At 38.2% G+C, this 15120-nt stretch overlaps 2 protein-coding genes and 1 long non-coding RNA gene across 4 annotated transcripts; all 3 read left to right on the top strand.

Moving 5' to 3' along the window:
* The first annotated feature begins 912 nt into the window (after positions 1–912).
* Positions 913–3296, top strand: LOC131769701 (uncharacterized). 2 transcript variants are annotated; one of them, XM_066168125.1, is made up of 6 exons: positions 913–1173; positions 1319–1363; positions 1565–2424; positions 2526–2642; positions 2717–2819; positions 3086–3296. In XM_066168125.1, exons 3-5 carry the CDS (start codon positions 2292–2294, stop codon positions 2779–2781), a joined length of 315 nt encoding a protein of 104 aa, XP_066024222.1. In that variant the 5' UTR covers positions 913–1173; positions 1319–1363; positions 1565–2291; the 3' UTR covers positions 2782–2819; positions 3086–3296. The 2 variants fall into 2 exon arrangements, with proteins under 2 accessions (XP_066024222.1, XP_066024221.1); XM_066168124.1 differs by having other exon boundaries at positions 1250–1363.
* Positions 3297–4121: 825 nt separating this feature from the next.
* On the top strand, positions 4122–8573 carry LOC131769679 (uncharacterized). Its single transcript, XM_066168123.1, has 7 exons — positions 4122–4324; positions 4422–4544; positions 6478–6535; positions 6788–7558; positions 7641–7784; positions 7870–7933; positions 8484–8573. The coding sequence occupies exons 4-6, from the start codon at positions 7447–7449 to the stop codon at positions 7926–7928; spliced, it is 315 nt and encodes a 104-aa protein (XP_066024220.1). The 5' UTR covers positions 4122–4324; positions 4422–4544; positions 6478–6535; positions 6788–7446; the 3' UTR covers positions 7929–7933; positions 8484–8573.
* A 1314-nt stretch (positions 8574–9887) lies between these two features.
* Positions 9888–10638, top strand: LOC131769622 (uncharacterized). Its single transcript, XR_010717852.1, has 2 exons — positions 9888–10238; positions 10525–10638. It is a non-coding gene; the product is annotated as an uncharacterized lncRNA (long non-coding RNA).
* Positions 10639–15120: the final 4482 nt, after the last annotated feature.

Raw genomic sequence — 15120 nt, 5'->3', positions numbered from 1 at the left:
ACTGCCTTGATCCAGCTCCAATTTGTTACTTGTCGATATTTAGAAACATAGCAGAGGTGTGTCACAGATATAATGCGTTTTATAAGGAACACAGAAAGTCTATCTCGAGTAAAAGACACAGAATTTAAAAAAAAACCTGCATCAACACACCTTACGATTATCTTTGACATCCTCCACTCATACTGAAGCCATCAAACAGAATATTTTCAAATCTTTGATAAGAAATTCAACATTTCCACTTGCGCAACAGACAAAGGAGAGGTACGAGAGCTTTCGACGCATTCAAATACATCAGACCATTTAAATTGTGAGGAGTATTGTTTTTAAAGAGTTGATTGATATAGACAGGACGTGAAATTGACAGCTTGACAACGTAAAATGCTAATTTTTCTTCTATTGGCCGTAATATCCCAGTCTGATTGCCCAATTTGCCGTTGTCGATAACAATACAAACAACACTGCTCGCGTCAAGGTGCCACGATCGTGGTCACGCACTGAAAAAATCGTTTTATTTGACGTCGATCTTGGGGTAAAAAACAAAACAAAACAAAATCAACTACAGCGCAAGGAGAACTTTTTCTAGAAGCCTCCTGAATTCTGCTTTTGAGCGATCCGTCAATAATAAAATGAACACTGAAGAGTTAAATCACAAGACAACCACAATCATGCCGCAAAAGTATCTGGAAGCAAGAAACACACTAATGACACTCGAATGTAACACAGCGAACAAACACCAGCACACGATGATTCAACGAATAAGATCAGTGTGAATATTTAAACTTGAGTCGCATCGCAATTGAATGAAGTTGACCAGATAAAAAAGAAACCTAATTTACACTTCTATCGGAGACGAAAAAATTTACAAATCCGACGTCAATATACACGCTAACGTGCAGCCACGAGTTGCGCGCAAGTAATTAAGAAAAAAAGGCGCACCGCGCGAGGCGTGCGCGTGAAAGGATGCAAAAATTGAACAAGAGATCTAGCGATCGAAAAGTGCGTGCATTGCTTAGCACCCTTCGACACACAAGAAAAGCTGAAAAAATTCAAACATGAGCGGATATCAGGGGAATGAACCATTCAACGACTTCATTGAAACAGTGAACATAGGAATACGTTTTTGGAATATATTTTCTCCAGATGTAATATTAACTTACGATTCCAGGACAAGGAGTAAGTTGTCGTCAGATATGAGTTTCACTTTGATGAACAGGTCAAAATTTCTTAGCTGTAAATTGGATCATTTCAGGTTTTAATGTCAAATACGGCAAAATATTGGTTGAGAAAGATAATAATTTGGGAACTATCACTTTGACAGTTGAATCAAATGGAGGATCCATGTACATCATCACACGAGAAAAAGGTACGTATCGAAGCGACGCCATCTTGCCATTTCACGTCGTCGCCATTAAATTTATGCTTTGAAATATATTCTACTGTGAGATAAAATAAAGTCATCATCGTCATCGTACTTGAAGTTCTCCGAGTAGAATCAAATTTGGCCATCTCGTATTTAAGTCAGAGTAGTAAAATTGTATTCATCTTTTCTTTCCTACCCGAACAGGAGTCTATAGCGCATACGAGACAAAAGGTTGGAGGATTTGGCTACATTCAGGGAGGAGTTATATCAAACAGAAGCCTCAAAGCTGATCTTCCTGCACACATTTCAGTTCGTTTTGATGTTATCTATTTGAATCATTCATGATAGTAGGGCTCCTCTTCGCACAAAGCCGAAATTATTGTACACTGAGCTACATTAGTTTATTAAAGTGTTTGCATAATTACACTGGTCGTGCTTCACTTGCAAATATTCTTAATTTAACGGCTAAAATTCTCCATATCCTAGAATCTTTATGAAGGAACATAAGCCTTTGCTTCCTCGGAGTTTCCGCAACAATTTCTTCACTGAAATATGAAGAGATAATGCCAACATATTGAGTTGAGTTAATCAACAGACTCCAAATCGATTTATAAGATTGTAGATAAATTTCTTTAGTTTCGACAGTAGATACCTCGGCTGGTACAGATACTACTAACTCTACTCCCTCAGTTTAAGCTCTAAGGTTGAAATCAATATGCCACAGGAGAGACTCTCAGGCGATAAATAAAATAACGAAAGTCTGAAATAAACAACCTAGAATTAGGTATATTTATTTCAAGGAAATGCGCACCAAGAAAATGTATTTTCGCTTCTGCGCATGAGGCCTGGCAAATGCGCCTGTGAATAAGGTCTCACAAACTCAAAATTATACTCGGTGGAAAAACGTTGCTCATCAACTTTGAGATAAAAGATGGCAGGGTTTCAGGGACCGGAGCCATCGTCAAGATTTTGTGACATAATAAATGTTGGAAGGAAAGAAAGAGGACAAAGAATTCGACCTCATGATGTAACAATATTCTACAAGGTTAACTCGGGAAGAGGAGGTAAGTAACGGTTGAAATGGCATTCCTTACAACATTTTGACGCCTTTACTTTGAGAAAATTGTATTTTAAAATTAATAATTTTGTTTTTTTCACGTATTAGAGTTTGAAGTCCAGGGAGGAATCATTTTCGACTCGACACAGCGCTACGGACGACACACAATAACAGTTGTTGCGGCGCGCGGATACACATTTGGCTTCACTCGTGATTCTGGGGGCGGTAAGTGAGTCCTTCTTTGTAAGCCGTTTAAGAGCGGATTTTTGTTCTGAGGACTTCATAATTTGTTCCCGTAGAATTTCAGTTCACCACTTCACAAGATAACATTTGGGGAGAAAGATTGGACCGTGTGAACTTATGAAATCGAGAAAATACTCCTTCTGCTTGATCTTCTTCTTGGTAAGTTCTTTCGTTCGCTTTCGTATCACTGGTTAAAATTCGAAGGCATTACTCTCGTTGTGCGTCAAATCTTATTTAACCTTTTGAGACCTATGAGTGTAATTTTCTTTACTTGGCCAAAAGAAGACACAGACAGACGCGCATAGGATATCGAACAACCGCGGTACAAGCGTTAGATTTAACGTGTCAGCACGTCTGCTCTTCTCAGTATAACTAGTCATTTCTGCTCTAAGCAAATAATGAGAGATGTATTTTCTTCTTCATAGGATCGCTCAAAGGGGACCGCAATTGACAAGAGCTCGCCAGACAGTCCATTCATTTAACTTCATTAAAACATTTCACTGAGTTGTTATGTGAATAAAAATCATGTTGACTACAGTAAACAACACGAAACGTTCATCCTTGTATGTCTATTGGTAAAAACTATTGTCGCAAGAGCATGAAATCAACTCTGTAAGCTTTAAAAACGACAAATCCCACATAACAGCGATTAACCACAAATTAAAAAAATAATAATTAAATTACCTCACTGAGGCGAAAATAGAACATTCTCGCCGCACTGTTCAGAGTCAATTCTCTCCTTGCCTTCGCTCCGCCCTCTGAATGTTAATGAAACCGCTACGCGTGACTAGCGGGCTTACGATGATTGAAATGATGAGGTCACGCGAAATATTGATTTTGAAAATGATAGCACTAAAACTGCAAGCCTTAACTGGTTAAACTGCCTTCACCTTAAGTAGAATTTCTTAAAATTTAGTGAGGAATAAAAATTAAGAAATTAGCAAAGTTACAGTGTGTCGGTAAAAAAGAGATATCGAATCCTAGCATGAGAGAAAGGGCATGCGAAAAAACAATACTTGCGCACGAGAGGAAACGCGCAGCTGAACGCGTGTGCGCGTAAGGAAGCGGGAGGGATTTATTTTTTCCTGTCTTTCAGGAAGGCTTGAAGACACGTGCGCCCCCCATTTCATCGCAATAAACAATAATTTTTACTTCATTCCAGCAAAAGTGCCCACTGAGCCCAGTAAGTCGCGAATTGCTGACTGCGTAACGGCCGTTACAAAAACCCAAACCCAGTTTTAAAACACAAATACAATTCACTTTCTTAAGAGCGTAAGTAGACGCTCTGCCAAGATTCAACTTTGAGAGCGTAAACAGACACTCTGCCAAGATTCTCGCGCGAGGGATAAAAGTGACGCGAAGCAGGAAGCGTGCTCGCGAACATGAAAGCGAGGCAATACACTAACCAATCAGAGGAGTTGAGAGTACGAAAAAAAAAAAAAGAAGTTGAGAGTGCGAAACAGCGGCCATTTTCGGTTTGACTTGCATTGCGCGTAGAGGACGCTTTCTAGGAAACATCGCAATTTATACAGAGGACAACCTGAAGGAAATGTCTTGGTATCCACCCGAGCCGCGGTTTAGAGAAGAAGTGTCTCTTCGAAAAAGAAGATTTCATCCCAACGACTATGTCGATGTTGTTTTGACTTACGATCTAGATAGAGGAGGTGAGTTGTTATTTGGTTTACGACATGGCTCATGAAACGATTCCTATATCATTTAAAGAGTTTAACCTCACTCTGACGCGATTTTGGACCCTCTTAGCTTTTGGCGCAAAGTATGGATGGTTCACTGAGCCGACAAGAACTTGGCAGGGAGACACAAGAGTAACAGTAACATCCAACTACTCAGGATGTAGTTATGTCGTGACCCGACGTGGGCGAGAAGGTATGTGTAGATGAATTTGAATCAATTCCGTTTTTGTCTCTCAATTGCATGACATTTATTTATCCTTCTGACCAACGCCAGATTTCTTGAGATTGATATATTTGGCAGCGATAGATCTCGAGGAGACCTAGAGTTAACCTCGTTCACCGGTGTCAGAGCTAACATTAGTGAAATACCGCAAAATGTTTACTTGAACGCCTCAAGGAAGGTGCAACGCAAAAAGAAAACATAGGTAGCTCATTTCGAGCTGTGGTCATTTTTTAATAACTCATCACATGCGGAAATCAGTTTCTCCTACAGCAAAGCTTCTCCAATGCTAAATGTCATTGTTTATAAAAACAATAGTTTGAGTATTACCATAAAGACCTGAATTTAAAAAACACTGCCAATGATTTTGAAGCCTTGTGGATTTAAGTACATAGAGATCGTTACTCAAATTTATTATGTGGAATTCTTTAGTGGCACCCACTCGGTAATCTGGACAGATTTCTTAAATATCTGAGCTCTATAACTGAGAGGATCAATCAGGTAAAACAAAATTAGCCTAATCAGAGGAGACTTTTCCACAGATCTTTACAAATGTAGAATCCCAGGAAGCAATTGATTGTTTCATCAATGCTTTGGCCTCATACATTCTCTAGCCTTACATATTGCAACCAAAAACAATCAAAGATCACTCAAAGCAGCATTAATTGATTATATTTTCAATTCAGTTGGGTACTTCACGATCAGTGGTAACATGGTACAGGATCTCACTGATTCCCCTCCTAATTTTTAATGAATTTAAAACAATTCCTTGCACTGTAAAAATATTTAGGAGAGATTACTCGAGAACTAATCAGCGGCCCTTGATCAATGGCATTCCGTTAATTGACTTGGAAACTGTATTTGTGTCTAGTGCCAGTACATGCACTTTGTTTACATCACTCTACTCAAAACTTTCGAGTTCAATAGACAAACCTACACCAGTTAAGCAACCATCTCGAAGGGAAATAAAGCTTAAAGCAAAGGTATAGATAACTAATGCTCTGACCTACACGAAAACTGACCTATTCGAGTTCAAATTTATAATTACAAGAAAAATGCCTAAAGACAAAGAGCACCTATTCCCAAACGAACTTTTCGCAATACATAAACAAACTAAACCATCTAAACATGGGCAAAAGACAATACAACTATAAGAATTTATTCGACAACATTAGAGATGGCAAAAGATATGGATGAGTATTGTGAAAGTACAACTTTTTGAGCCACATACTTGCCAGAGACTTAGTGAGATTGTAGAAATTAATTCCGGAATTATTGAACTTAAACTTGTTCTCAATGTATTCAATGATTGTTTGACCAAAGTTGGTAACACTAGAAAGTAAAACACAAATTGTGAGATATCTGTAGATATTTCTTCCAAGAAAAGAATACAGTTTTGCATTGCAAGAACATTTTTCTATTGGCAGTTAACTTGATTTGTTAATTTCTTTTTCTGTGTGTGAACTGGTACATGAAGTTGAATTAACTTTACTTATCACTGTTTGTGTTTGTCTATGTTAGTTTGTTTCTGGTCCACGAGCCAGAAGCATAAAACATCTTTCCTTTAAACTGGCAGTCCGACATTTTTAACTCTTAAGTTATGTCTTGGAGTTAAATTTCTATCATTACTCCCCTTTTCTTGGTTTCACATTAAACACTCTTTACTATTATAAGTCTATGGTGAAGTAAAATTATTTTGTTGTTTTTGCTGTCAATATACGATATATTTCAGTGAATGGATCTGTGAGGGTTTTCGCATTTCCTTACCATGTTAAACTTTCAAACAGTCGATGGTACATTAAGACAGCTGTAAACGCCAGTTGCTGAAATTGTCACTTTCTATCGTTCTATTGGCTTATTGCTCTTTTTTTTTGTTGACACAAATCACACCAATTCCTCTTAATAGACTATAGCACTGACGGGGATAACTGGATGAGAGTGGAAACAGTTTCTTATTAGCTGTGGTAAGTGGACCAAATCGATCGACTCTAGTGTCCACCAATACTCGAACATAATCTCTTAGAACGCATGGTGCTGTAATCCAATCTATCCTTATGCAATAAACGAATCTTTATTTCTTAAATAATAATTAACTGGAGTTTAAGTGGTACTGAGATGAACTGCCGTGACGAAAACTTGTATAATTGTGTTCGTAAAATCCCCCGGTTTGTTTAAAGCGACAATAAAAACGTTCTCTTTTTCTATTTTGGTTTCAGAATATCCAGCAGCACTGATACAGCAAGTTTATAAATGACTGAAATAACCCTTTCAAGTGTAAAGAGAGGAAATAAAGTTCATACTTTGATGTCAGTAAAACTTTGCCTGCATCATTTCATAAGATTAGCTACTACTGATACATAAACATAGCGCGCGAGAGAGAAAGCTGTTGCTTATTGTGAATACCATCTTTTCTAATGAAAGAAATGCGCCTATTTGCGTCCATTTATTGACGAACAACCTAAATAAAATCTTATCCATCTTACTGTTCTACTCAAAGTTCGATAATTCATATTCCTTGGTCAGTAAATGTTGCCCTGTGGGTTTTTTCCACTCATTGAGAGATACAAGGAAAAACATGGTTACATGGGAGAAAAGAAAATTTCAAGAAACATTTATTTGGTGTTAGTTGGGTGCAATTTAAAAGCATGACATTGCTTGCTACGTTTCAATTAAAATTTGTGCGTATCCTCATATATAAATTCCCACAGTAACCGCTGTATCCTAGTGACGCTGTGTTCATTGGCATTATGGGAACCGTGATGTCATGAACAAATTCTGCACCAGGAAGGGCTTACTCATATCGTTTTCGTCACAACTTAACTCGTCAACAAACTAACTAACATCCCTTTCTAGATACACACTTTTTTCTTTAGTCATGAGCGGGTTTCAAACTGAAGATTATGTTTCCAATACGTGCGAGATTGTCGAGGTCAAAACTGTGTCGGGTGGATACGTAGCCACGATCTTCCGCAAGCCACCAAATGGAGGTATGTTCGCAGCCTTTCCAAGTCTGACGTGTCAGTTGATAAAACTCAGTTTCCTGACAATTTTCCCCTTTTTTCGCATCAGAATTTGAAGTTCAAGGGGCTTGTTTGGTTTGCAACGAACTGAAGCGGGAATACGACTGGCGCGGTGATCTACGCCGCTATAGAAAACTACGAATCGTGACTTCTTCGGGACACGTGTTGGATATCGAGCGCCACGGCACATTTGGTATTTTGCTGATAACTTTGTCACTGAGGTTTGTTACATGAAAAAAAATATTAAAACACAAGTACACGATATCTCCCCTTTTAAGATTACAAGATGAAAACACCAGGATACCAGTTCACTCGAGAAATGACGGTGAACGTTTGAGCGAGGTAAGAAGTACAAAATATAGCTCTACTGTATGACACTTTAAACTATCGATCAACGAAGAATAACCTTCGTCAACCATCTACGAAGGACGGATCTATGTGCGGAGGCCCCGCGCTAATAGATTAAAGCGATGTAACAGAAACTAAATGACGAAGGAATAACGATATCAAGCTAAGAAGATTCTTGTTATTTGCACAACTTTTAGAACATGTTTTGAGTATGAGATTCTAGTCGCCATGATTACGTTGCTGTTCAATTCCTGTAAACGAAGCACAGCACTACCCAACTATAAGTTCAATCCACGATGAAACACATGGAGGAATCCAAAAACTACAGCTATGTGCTCATGCCTCGTGATCACCGATCAGTTCTCAGCGCTGTTGTTGAATTTTACTTCCACTGGGCCTCACGAGCAAAATGGAAGCATTCACTCGCTCGTGACTTACTGTCGCGTCTGTTTGCTCCATGAAAGGAGCGCTTAAGATTCTTGACCGAATTTACGTCTTTCGCACTTCTTTTCTCATTTAATCAGATCGCTGTCTTTCTTTGCAGAATTAGGAATGAAGAGGATACGATTCTTGAACGTAGAAAATCGCACTACAATGATTTTGTTAGTCGAATAAACATGATTACTTAATCCCATGTGCTTACGCGTTTTCATTGAGTTTCGTGTGCAGAAATTACTGTCTCACAGCTATCTAGTACGAAAACACAACAGCAAACGCAAATCCTTGTAAGTTGTTTTCTAAGATAAAGCCAAAAGTCGATCAAAAAAGACACATTTGAGAGAAAAATGACGCAATATCTAGAATAGCCCGACCACTCTTAGTGAAATAATCAATATCTGTCCTCTGACTACTTGAAGTCCCTCCCCCTTTCATCATCTTCGACTAAATTAATATTCATAGTTGGGAAGGTCAGCAAATCTGAGAACCAATGCAAAGTAAACATTTCGACCACGACGATCAATGATGCGGCTTCTTTCATCCTTTAAATTTCAATGTGTTGTACAATACTCAGTGGTAAAGTGATAAGTTAAAGTTCTTCGAGCATGACGACAAACGTAGGAGCAAAGATGACACTGCGCGCAGACTTGGTAAACAAACTGTGGCGCATTAGCTGACTCGCGCGCACGCAACGCGAGAAACGTGCGTGGAGCGAGACAACAACAAACTACGTAGTTTGACGAACGGATACATTGTGAATATCACAGTCTATGGCGGAATTCCACTACATCATCGTCCTCTTATCACAAGAATTTCGAAGCACACAGGGAAAAGCCTTTTGTGCTCCTTTGGCGGCCTAAAAGTGTAATATCAAATAGCAGATTGCAAACTGTGGTTATTCTGTCAGAAAATATAATGCAGATATAAAACCATAAATGGAACCGTTAACTAAGTCCTAGTGAATTGCGATTGACTCAAGCCTACTTCCCGTTTTTCTATACCTATTGATTTCCCTCATTAAAAGCGCACTGTAATGCAACACGAACTAGTCACAACAAACGTAAGGCTACCACCTCTCAAAGCAAATATTTCAACTTAAGAACGAGAAGGAAACTATCAGAGTCAAAATCATAAGATTTCGGCCACAGAACCAAAGCTTCAAAATGTATTCCATAAAAAGTGAATTGTGGATTGCATGGAACCCTTTTGGCCGGCGACATGAGCTCATTTTGACTGCCTATGTTTATGCATGACGCACCAACTAAATTAGCATGCTAACCCCAATCCCACAAGGAGCGCATGTCACTAAGACGTCTGAAGCACGCGGACAGCGCTCTTTTGCTAAAGTGTAAACGACTCCGTTCATTATCACTGTTCTCAATCAAATGCAACATGGCTGAGCCGGATGAGCCTTCCAATGATTTCGTCGAGTTTGTGATTGTAAAGAGTTTTTCCTCTTCTTCTCCAGAAGCGATACTATTGTATGAATCAACAAACCGAAGTAAGTACATTGACTTATGTTTGTCGAATTTCAACCAAATATTTGACAGTTTCTCCGAGTACTAAGCTGAAAAAACTACTTGCAGCATTTACGGCCCCAAGCTGGATTCTTGGTTAGCGACTTAAGAGAGCACAATGGACGACATCTTTCAATCATAACTACCGCTGGAAACACTGTAGGAATCAAACGAGGAAAGCGAGGTAATGTTCTATGTGCTTTTTTTTCGTTGCATTTGTTGATAACCAAGTCTTGGAAAACATTGCTTCTCGTCTTTTAAAGGAGACGTTTCATAGAAGATACACGATTGAAAACTATGGCTTCCAACTCGCTGTCACTAGAACGTATTTGCCGAATTCCTCGGTAAGCCTAGTTATCATTTATCAATTTTCTTTCTATAATTTTGATACTGTCGTAAAACCCACAAATTCCTTAGACATTTATTCATTCGATTCATTAGATAGGTACCAAATTTATTTTTTTTATATTAATTATTATTCTCACCCTACTTGTTAGAGCAAAAAATTACTTTGAATTACACCATAAACAGAATTTAGTGTTAGTAACACTATCAGTTGCACAATCTTCTATTACATTAGCACCTCCACATCTGTTTAAGTCTAAAATAGACTCCAATTTTTTTCTCTAGACCTAGGAAGCTTTCTTGAGGCCGATCAAGTGAAGAGAATGCTCCTGTTAAGATGTTTAGCCCAAGTAATTTGTTAAAAGAATGGCTACGAAATAAATTCCATGAATTGACTGAGTTTTTTCTTAAACAAGTTCCTCTGTGTGACTACATAAGATTCTGCAGTTTGATCTCGTAAATTCCTCGAAAATGCCGAAGAATAATACGACCATCAATCAAAAGGTTTATATAAAATGCGCACGTACGTTTCCTCGGAAAGACTCGAAATACCTCGAAAACGACTTGAATTCCTCTTGAAGTACGAGAGATAAGAATCTACTTTCTCCTTACGTGTAGCTCCTCCCCATCATGAAAGGGTGGAATTGATTAGCATTCTTTGTCGATGAGTCAGGCGATGAGAGATAAACTCCATGAAATAAATAGTTTCTTTGGTTGAAAGCTAATGGTAAGCGCGGTACGAATGAACGATCAAACGCAAGGAAAAGAATATCACTAAGTACGAACACTGACCATACCTAAAAGTAAAATGCTCCTTTACCAAAAAAAAAAAAAATAGTAAGCGTGCTGAGCAAGCGACCAAATTTCTTTACGACAAAAGCTTTTGTAAGAGCACAATGTAAAAGATCACCGAGATTATGAATTTCTGCCCTTTTAGTTGTGCCAACCTTATGAAGAGTATCATGAACTTTATCAGCTGCAGTACAACATTTCGTTCCTCTGCTACACTACACTAATAAACAATTAAAAAACGAAGTGCTGCTGTTCTGATATTCTTCACTGAACAAAGTGAGTCTCTTCTGCTTCAAGTGAAAAAAAACTAGAACAAAGAATAGCAGTAACACACCTTAAATTTCGAGCATCATTTCCAACCTCCATTTGCATTGAAGTTATCAACTACAGTTCTTCCAAATATTAGTCAACTAAGCCAACATTTTCAGTTACGCACCAAAAAAGACAACTGTGCGAGAGATTTCGGTGTCCTTTAATACAACACTAGCCATTCAATTTTGACGTTTTTGTTTGTGATTTGTGATTGGTGTAGTCGTGACATTAAATTGACAGCTCAACGAACGACCGAAATGCTATGAGAAGTCTTCCCAGAAGTCTCTAGAATTTTGGTTTTTGACTGAACATCTCATAAAATTACACGCACAACAATAGAGCTGTTAAAATCAGGGACTGAGTCGTTCGTTTACTCGACACGGAGGAAAACAATAAGGTCAGGAAATCAAAACTGAAGACGAACGTCTATCCTAGCAATTGCTATTATAAGCAGACTATAGTATAGTACTCTATAAAAGAGAGATTATGTACCTTCACGTTGGTGGTTGCAAATATACAGACTAGAAGTTTATTTATCTTGCTTTATGTATCTTAAAGGTTTTTAAATCTCTTATTACCAATTGGCATTGGCAGTTGATTGTGATGTTCTAGAAACGACAAGAATATCCTTGAATGAATATTCGGAAATCGTTTTTGCAAGCATAATATTCCCCTGCATGGTTAAAATATCTCTTTTAAACTTTTTAAACTGCAATGCAGGACAGTTAAACAGATGTATAAGTAAGTCAGCTGGCTTATCACCCAAATTAAACCAAAAATAATGAAAATTTCATTTGATCCAATAATTATGCCCAACTCCTTGTTAAACGCACTCAAGGAAACCCTGTTCAAAGTCTAAGGGTTGATTTTCCCTGTCATTAGGCTGACTAAAAGATGGTTGAGGCTCCATTCTGATCACTAAGTGATCGAGTCTTCTAGAACATCCTAATGTAACAGCACAACCCAGACCAGAAAAACATGTCAAACATCTTCTTGGATTTCATTGTCTGAAGAGTAACACATACATCTATTGCATTTACTCCTTTAGGGGCTCAAGATATGTCAAAAACTTTTGGCACCTTGTGAAGTCTCTCCAACAGAACAAGCTATGAACAGTCAACAAAGTTTCGGTTTTTTTGTAGGGGACGTAAAAGTTAGGATCACTTTGTACAGCAAAATACTGCTGCTCAGAAGCTTTCATTTGAATGTTCACACTCCAAAGTTTCATTGACAAGCTCTTCATTAGAGCCACCTTGTGCAGCATAAGAGAAAGTACTACATGAGAGTATTGATCAGTAGTTTTCATTGAATAGTCACACAACAGGATTTTATCTTCAGAACTCAAGGTATAACCACTTTGCAAAATAGAATGAGGAGGAAACCACATGAACGTATTTCTCTGTAGCTCTCATTTCGGCTGACACTTACAAGAGTTTTTGATGTCACTTGCTGGAGTTTTGTCCCCAGACTAAAAAGATCTTGCCTTGCAGATCATGATTAGCAGTACCAAAAGAAAGTGTTACTCGTCTTTTGACACAAGCTCCAAAGGCAGAGAGGAAATAATTTGTTAACACTCTTAAAAAGACTTGAAGTACAGGATGAGGTTTAAAATAAAATTGGAAAGAGACCGATGCACATCACACAGAAACGAAATTAGGGAAAAACCCAGAAACCACATAACAATGATAGCATTATAGTTGTACCACGAGATGACAATGGAATCTATTGGATTCTCCCATCGTAAAGGGTTTTTCTTTTGATTGGCAAGGGAAGGAAAAATAGCATCTAGCTCCATGCAAAAATACCCCAGCACGCTTGCAGCTTTGCAGATTTCGAACTCACAACCTTAATAAATAGTAACAGAGAAATCGCCAAGCAGTCAAACACACTCCCAGGGATACACAGACAATTTCGGCGGTGGAGCTACACCAGGCGAAAACATCATGGAAAATGCATCGAATGAAAAACCAGCACAGATTCCAGGAGCCAGCGAAGGTCGGAAATCAACGCCTTATCAGCGGATAGTGATAGCCTGCCCTGAAAATCACATTATCGTAGTGAAGAGATTTTCGAACGGAGGTAGGAATATTCTTACGCTAAGTGTGAAGGATACAATGACTCCACACTCAATGGTTCGTTTGTTTCTGTTACAGAAGTTAAAGTCGAAGGAGGACGACTGGTCGCTGTTGAAGACAAGAAAGGCCGCTAGATGAGAGGTTTGTTTATATGGTTCCGTTATTTGTCTCGGAATAAATAAAATTGAAAGTAAACAAAGTGGACAATCCATGCACAAATTATTCAAGCAAATGAACTCATTTGGAGATAGTTCCCAATCATTTCTTGAATTAATGTGCTAGTTTCTGATGCGGTGAAACTTAGAAATGAGACGAAATAGAGACGAAAGAAACAGAGTTGACGAGATAACTGCATTTGCAAGGGAATACGATGACAGGGTAATTAGCAGGCGTTGGTACGCATGGCGAAGATTAAGTGACAGAAATGCACGAACGTCCCAAAGCCAAGATAAGTAAGCGGAAACTATTAATGAACAGAATGGCAGATACAAAATTCGACCCGACGTGACTGACCAATAATCGATTTCTCCTAAATTTATTCCCACAAATCAAAGAAAGAAGAGAACTGTGTAGAATACAGAGAATTATCATAGCTTTCGTGCTGCTTATCAAGTAGTATCTTTTGTTTTCATGCTACACTAAGTCCTCAAAACAAATTTTGATGAAAAGTATGGCATTCAGTAAGGAGAACTCGTATCGATATGTCCAAGAAGAGCACTGTAGAGGATTTTGCTACCAGAAGCTTTGGCCTAAATTTCTTTAACCTTTCATTTGAAATCCATGCCCCTCTCTACACCCTCAACTGTCCTTGTCACATTTTGATTTATCATTACCCAGTAATATTTTGTTATTCCACTAATTCGATTTGATGCATAGGGGATTTGCTTTACGTTTAAGGTAATTTAAAACGTCCCCGAAAAAAAGATACTGAAAATATTGAGACCCTACGAGCTAAGTAAAGATTGCAAAGTCATTATTGAGCCTCAACTACTAATACATGAACTGCGCTTCCAGTATCTACAGTCTGCGAGATCAGTCTGTTGTAGGCGTAAGCACCTAATATTTTAGGAGTAGAACAGATGAGTTTATTGAATTTTCCGCACCATTTTGAACAGGATAAAACATACAAAGGACACACTATCAAAGCTTAGAACACGCAATGGGAAGACTTGCTAAAAAAGTCAGTTAAAACTACGGTGTTTAACAAGTAAAAGTGATGTTACGAACAAATTTTGAGAAATGTAAATTTCTGCGAAGGGGCGTTAATGTTGTCTCTAGTCTTCCAAAAATTATCGCTGTAATTTTCCCACAATTTCAGGTCTAACCTTACACCTGTAAGGCAACCGGTAACAAATTCTCCGTAGGATATTTTGCGAATTGTTTCCAGTCTTTTTAGAGAATAAGTCTGATCTGTTTTTCTTTGATAAATCTATCTCTACTCTCTCTCTCTATGGAAGCTCAAACTTTCGAAGAATTAACAGCTTAGAAAATTCAGAACATACCTTCCAGAAGCAATTTCGTCAACAAAAATTGGCTTGAGGGAGCACGAAGTTTGTGTGGTCAAAGGGTCTGCCTGTCTACTCAAAGCAATTCTACAGACTAAAAAAAGCCCCGTTGATTGCTGCATTCCGAAGATGTGTGGTGAAATCAAGATAACATAAATCTTGATAAAATAACAAAAGGCAATTAAAAACAGCATTAA

Source organism: Pocillopora verrucosa, chromosome 6 (genome assembly GCF_036669915.1).
Source record: "Pocillopora verrucosa isolate sample1 chromosome 6, ASM3666991v2, whole genome shotgun sequence".
Classification (NCBI taxonomy): domain Eukaryota; kingdom Metazoa; phylum Cnidaria; class Anthozoa; order Scleractinia; family Pocilloporidae; genus Pocillopora; species Pocillopora verrucosa.
This window is presented reverse-complemented; position numbering and strand designations above follow the sequence as displayed.

Excerpts from the sequence above, each read along its gene's own strand:
- LOC131769679 (XM_066168123.1), top strand. The coding sequence starts at position 7,447 with ATGAGCGGGTTTCAAACTGAAGATTATGTTTCCAATACGTGCGAGATT. Across the intron at positions 7,559-7,640 it reads CCGCAAGCCACCAAATGGAG|AATTTGAAGTTCAAGGGGCT; the intron begins GTATGTTCGCAG and ends TTTTCGCATCAG. Across the intron at positions 7,785-7,869 it reads CGAGCGCCACGGCACATTTG|ATTACAAGATGAAAACACCA; the intron begins GTATTTTGCTGA and ends TCCCCTTTTAAG.
- LOC131769701 (XM_066168125.1), top strand. The coding sequence starts at position 2,292 with ATGGCAGGGTTTCAGGGACCGGAGCCATCGTCAAGATTTTGTGACATA. Across the intron at positions 2,425-2,525 it reads GGTTAACTCGGGAAGAGGAG|AGTTTGAAGTCCAGGGAGGA; the intron begins GTAAGTAACGGT and ends TTCACGTATTAG. Across the intron at positions 2,643-2,716 it reads CACTCGTGATTCTGGGGGCG|AATTTCAGTTCACCACTTCA; the intron begins GTAAGTGAGTCC and ends TTGTTCCCGTAG.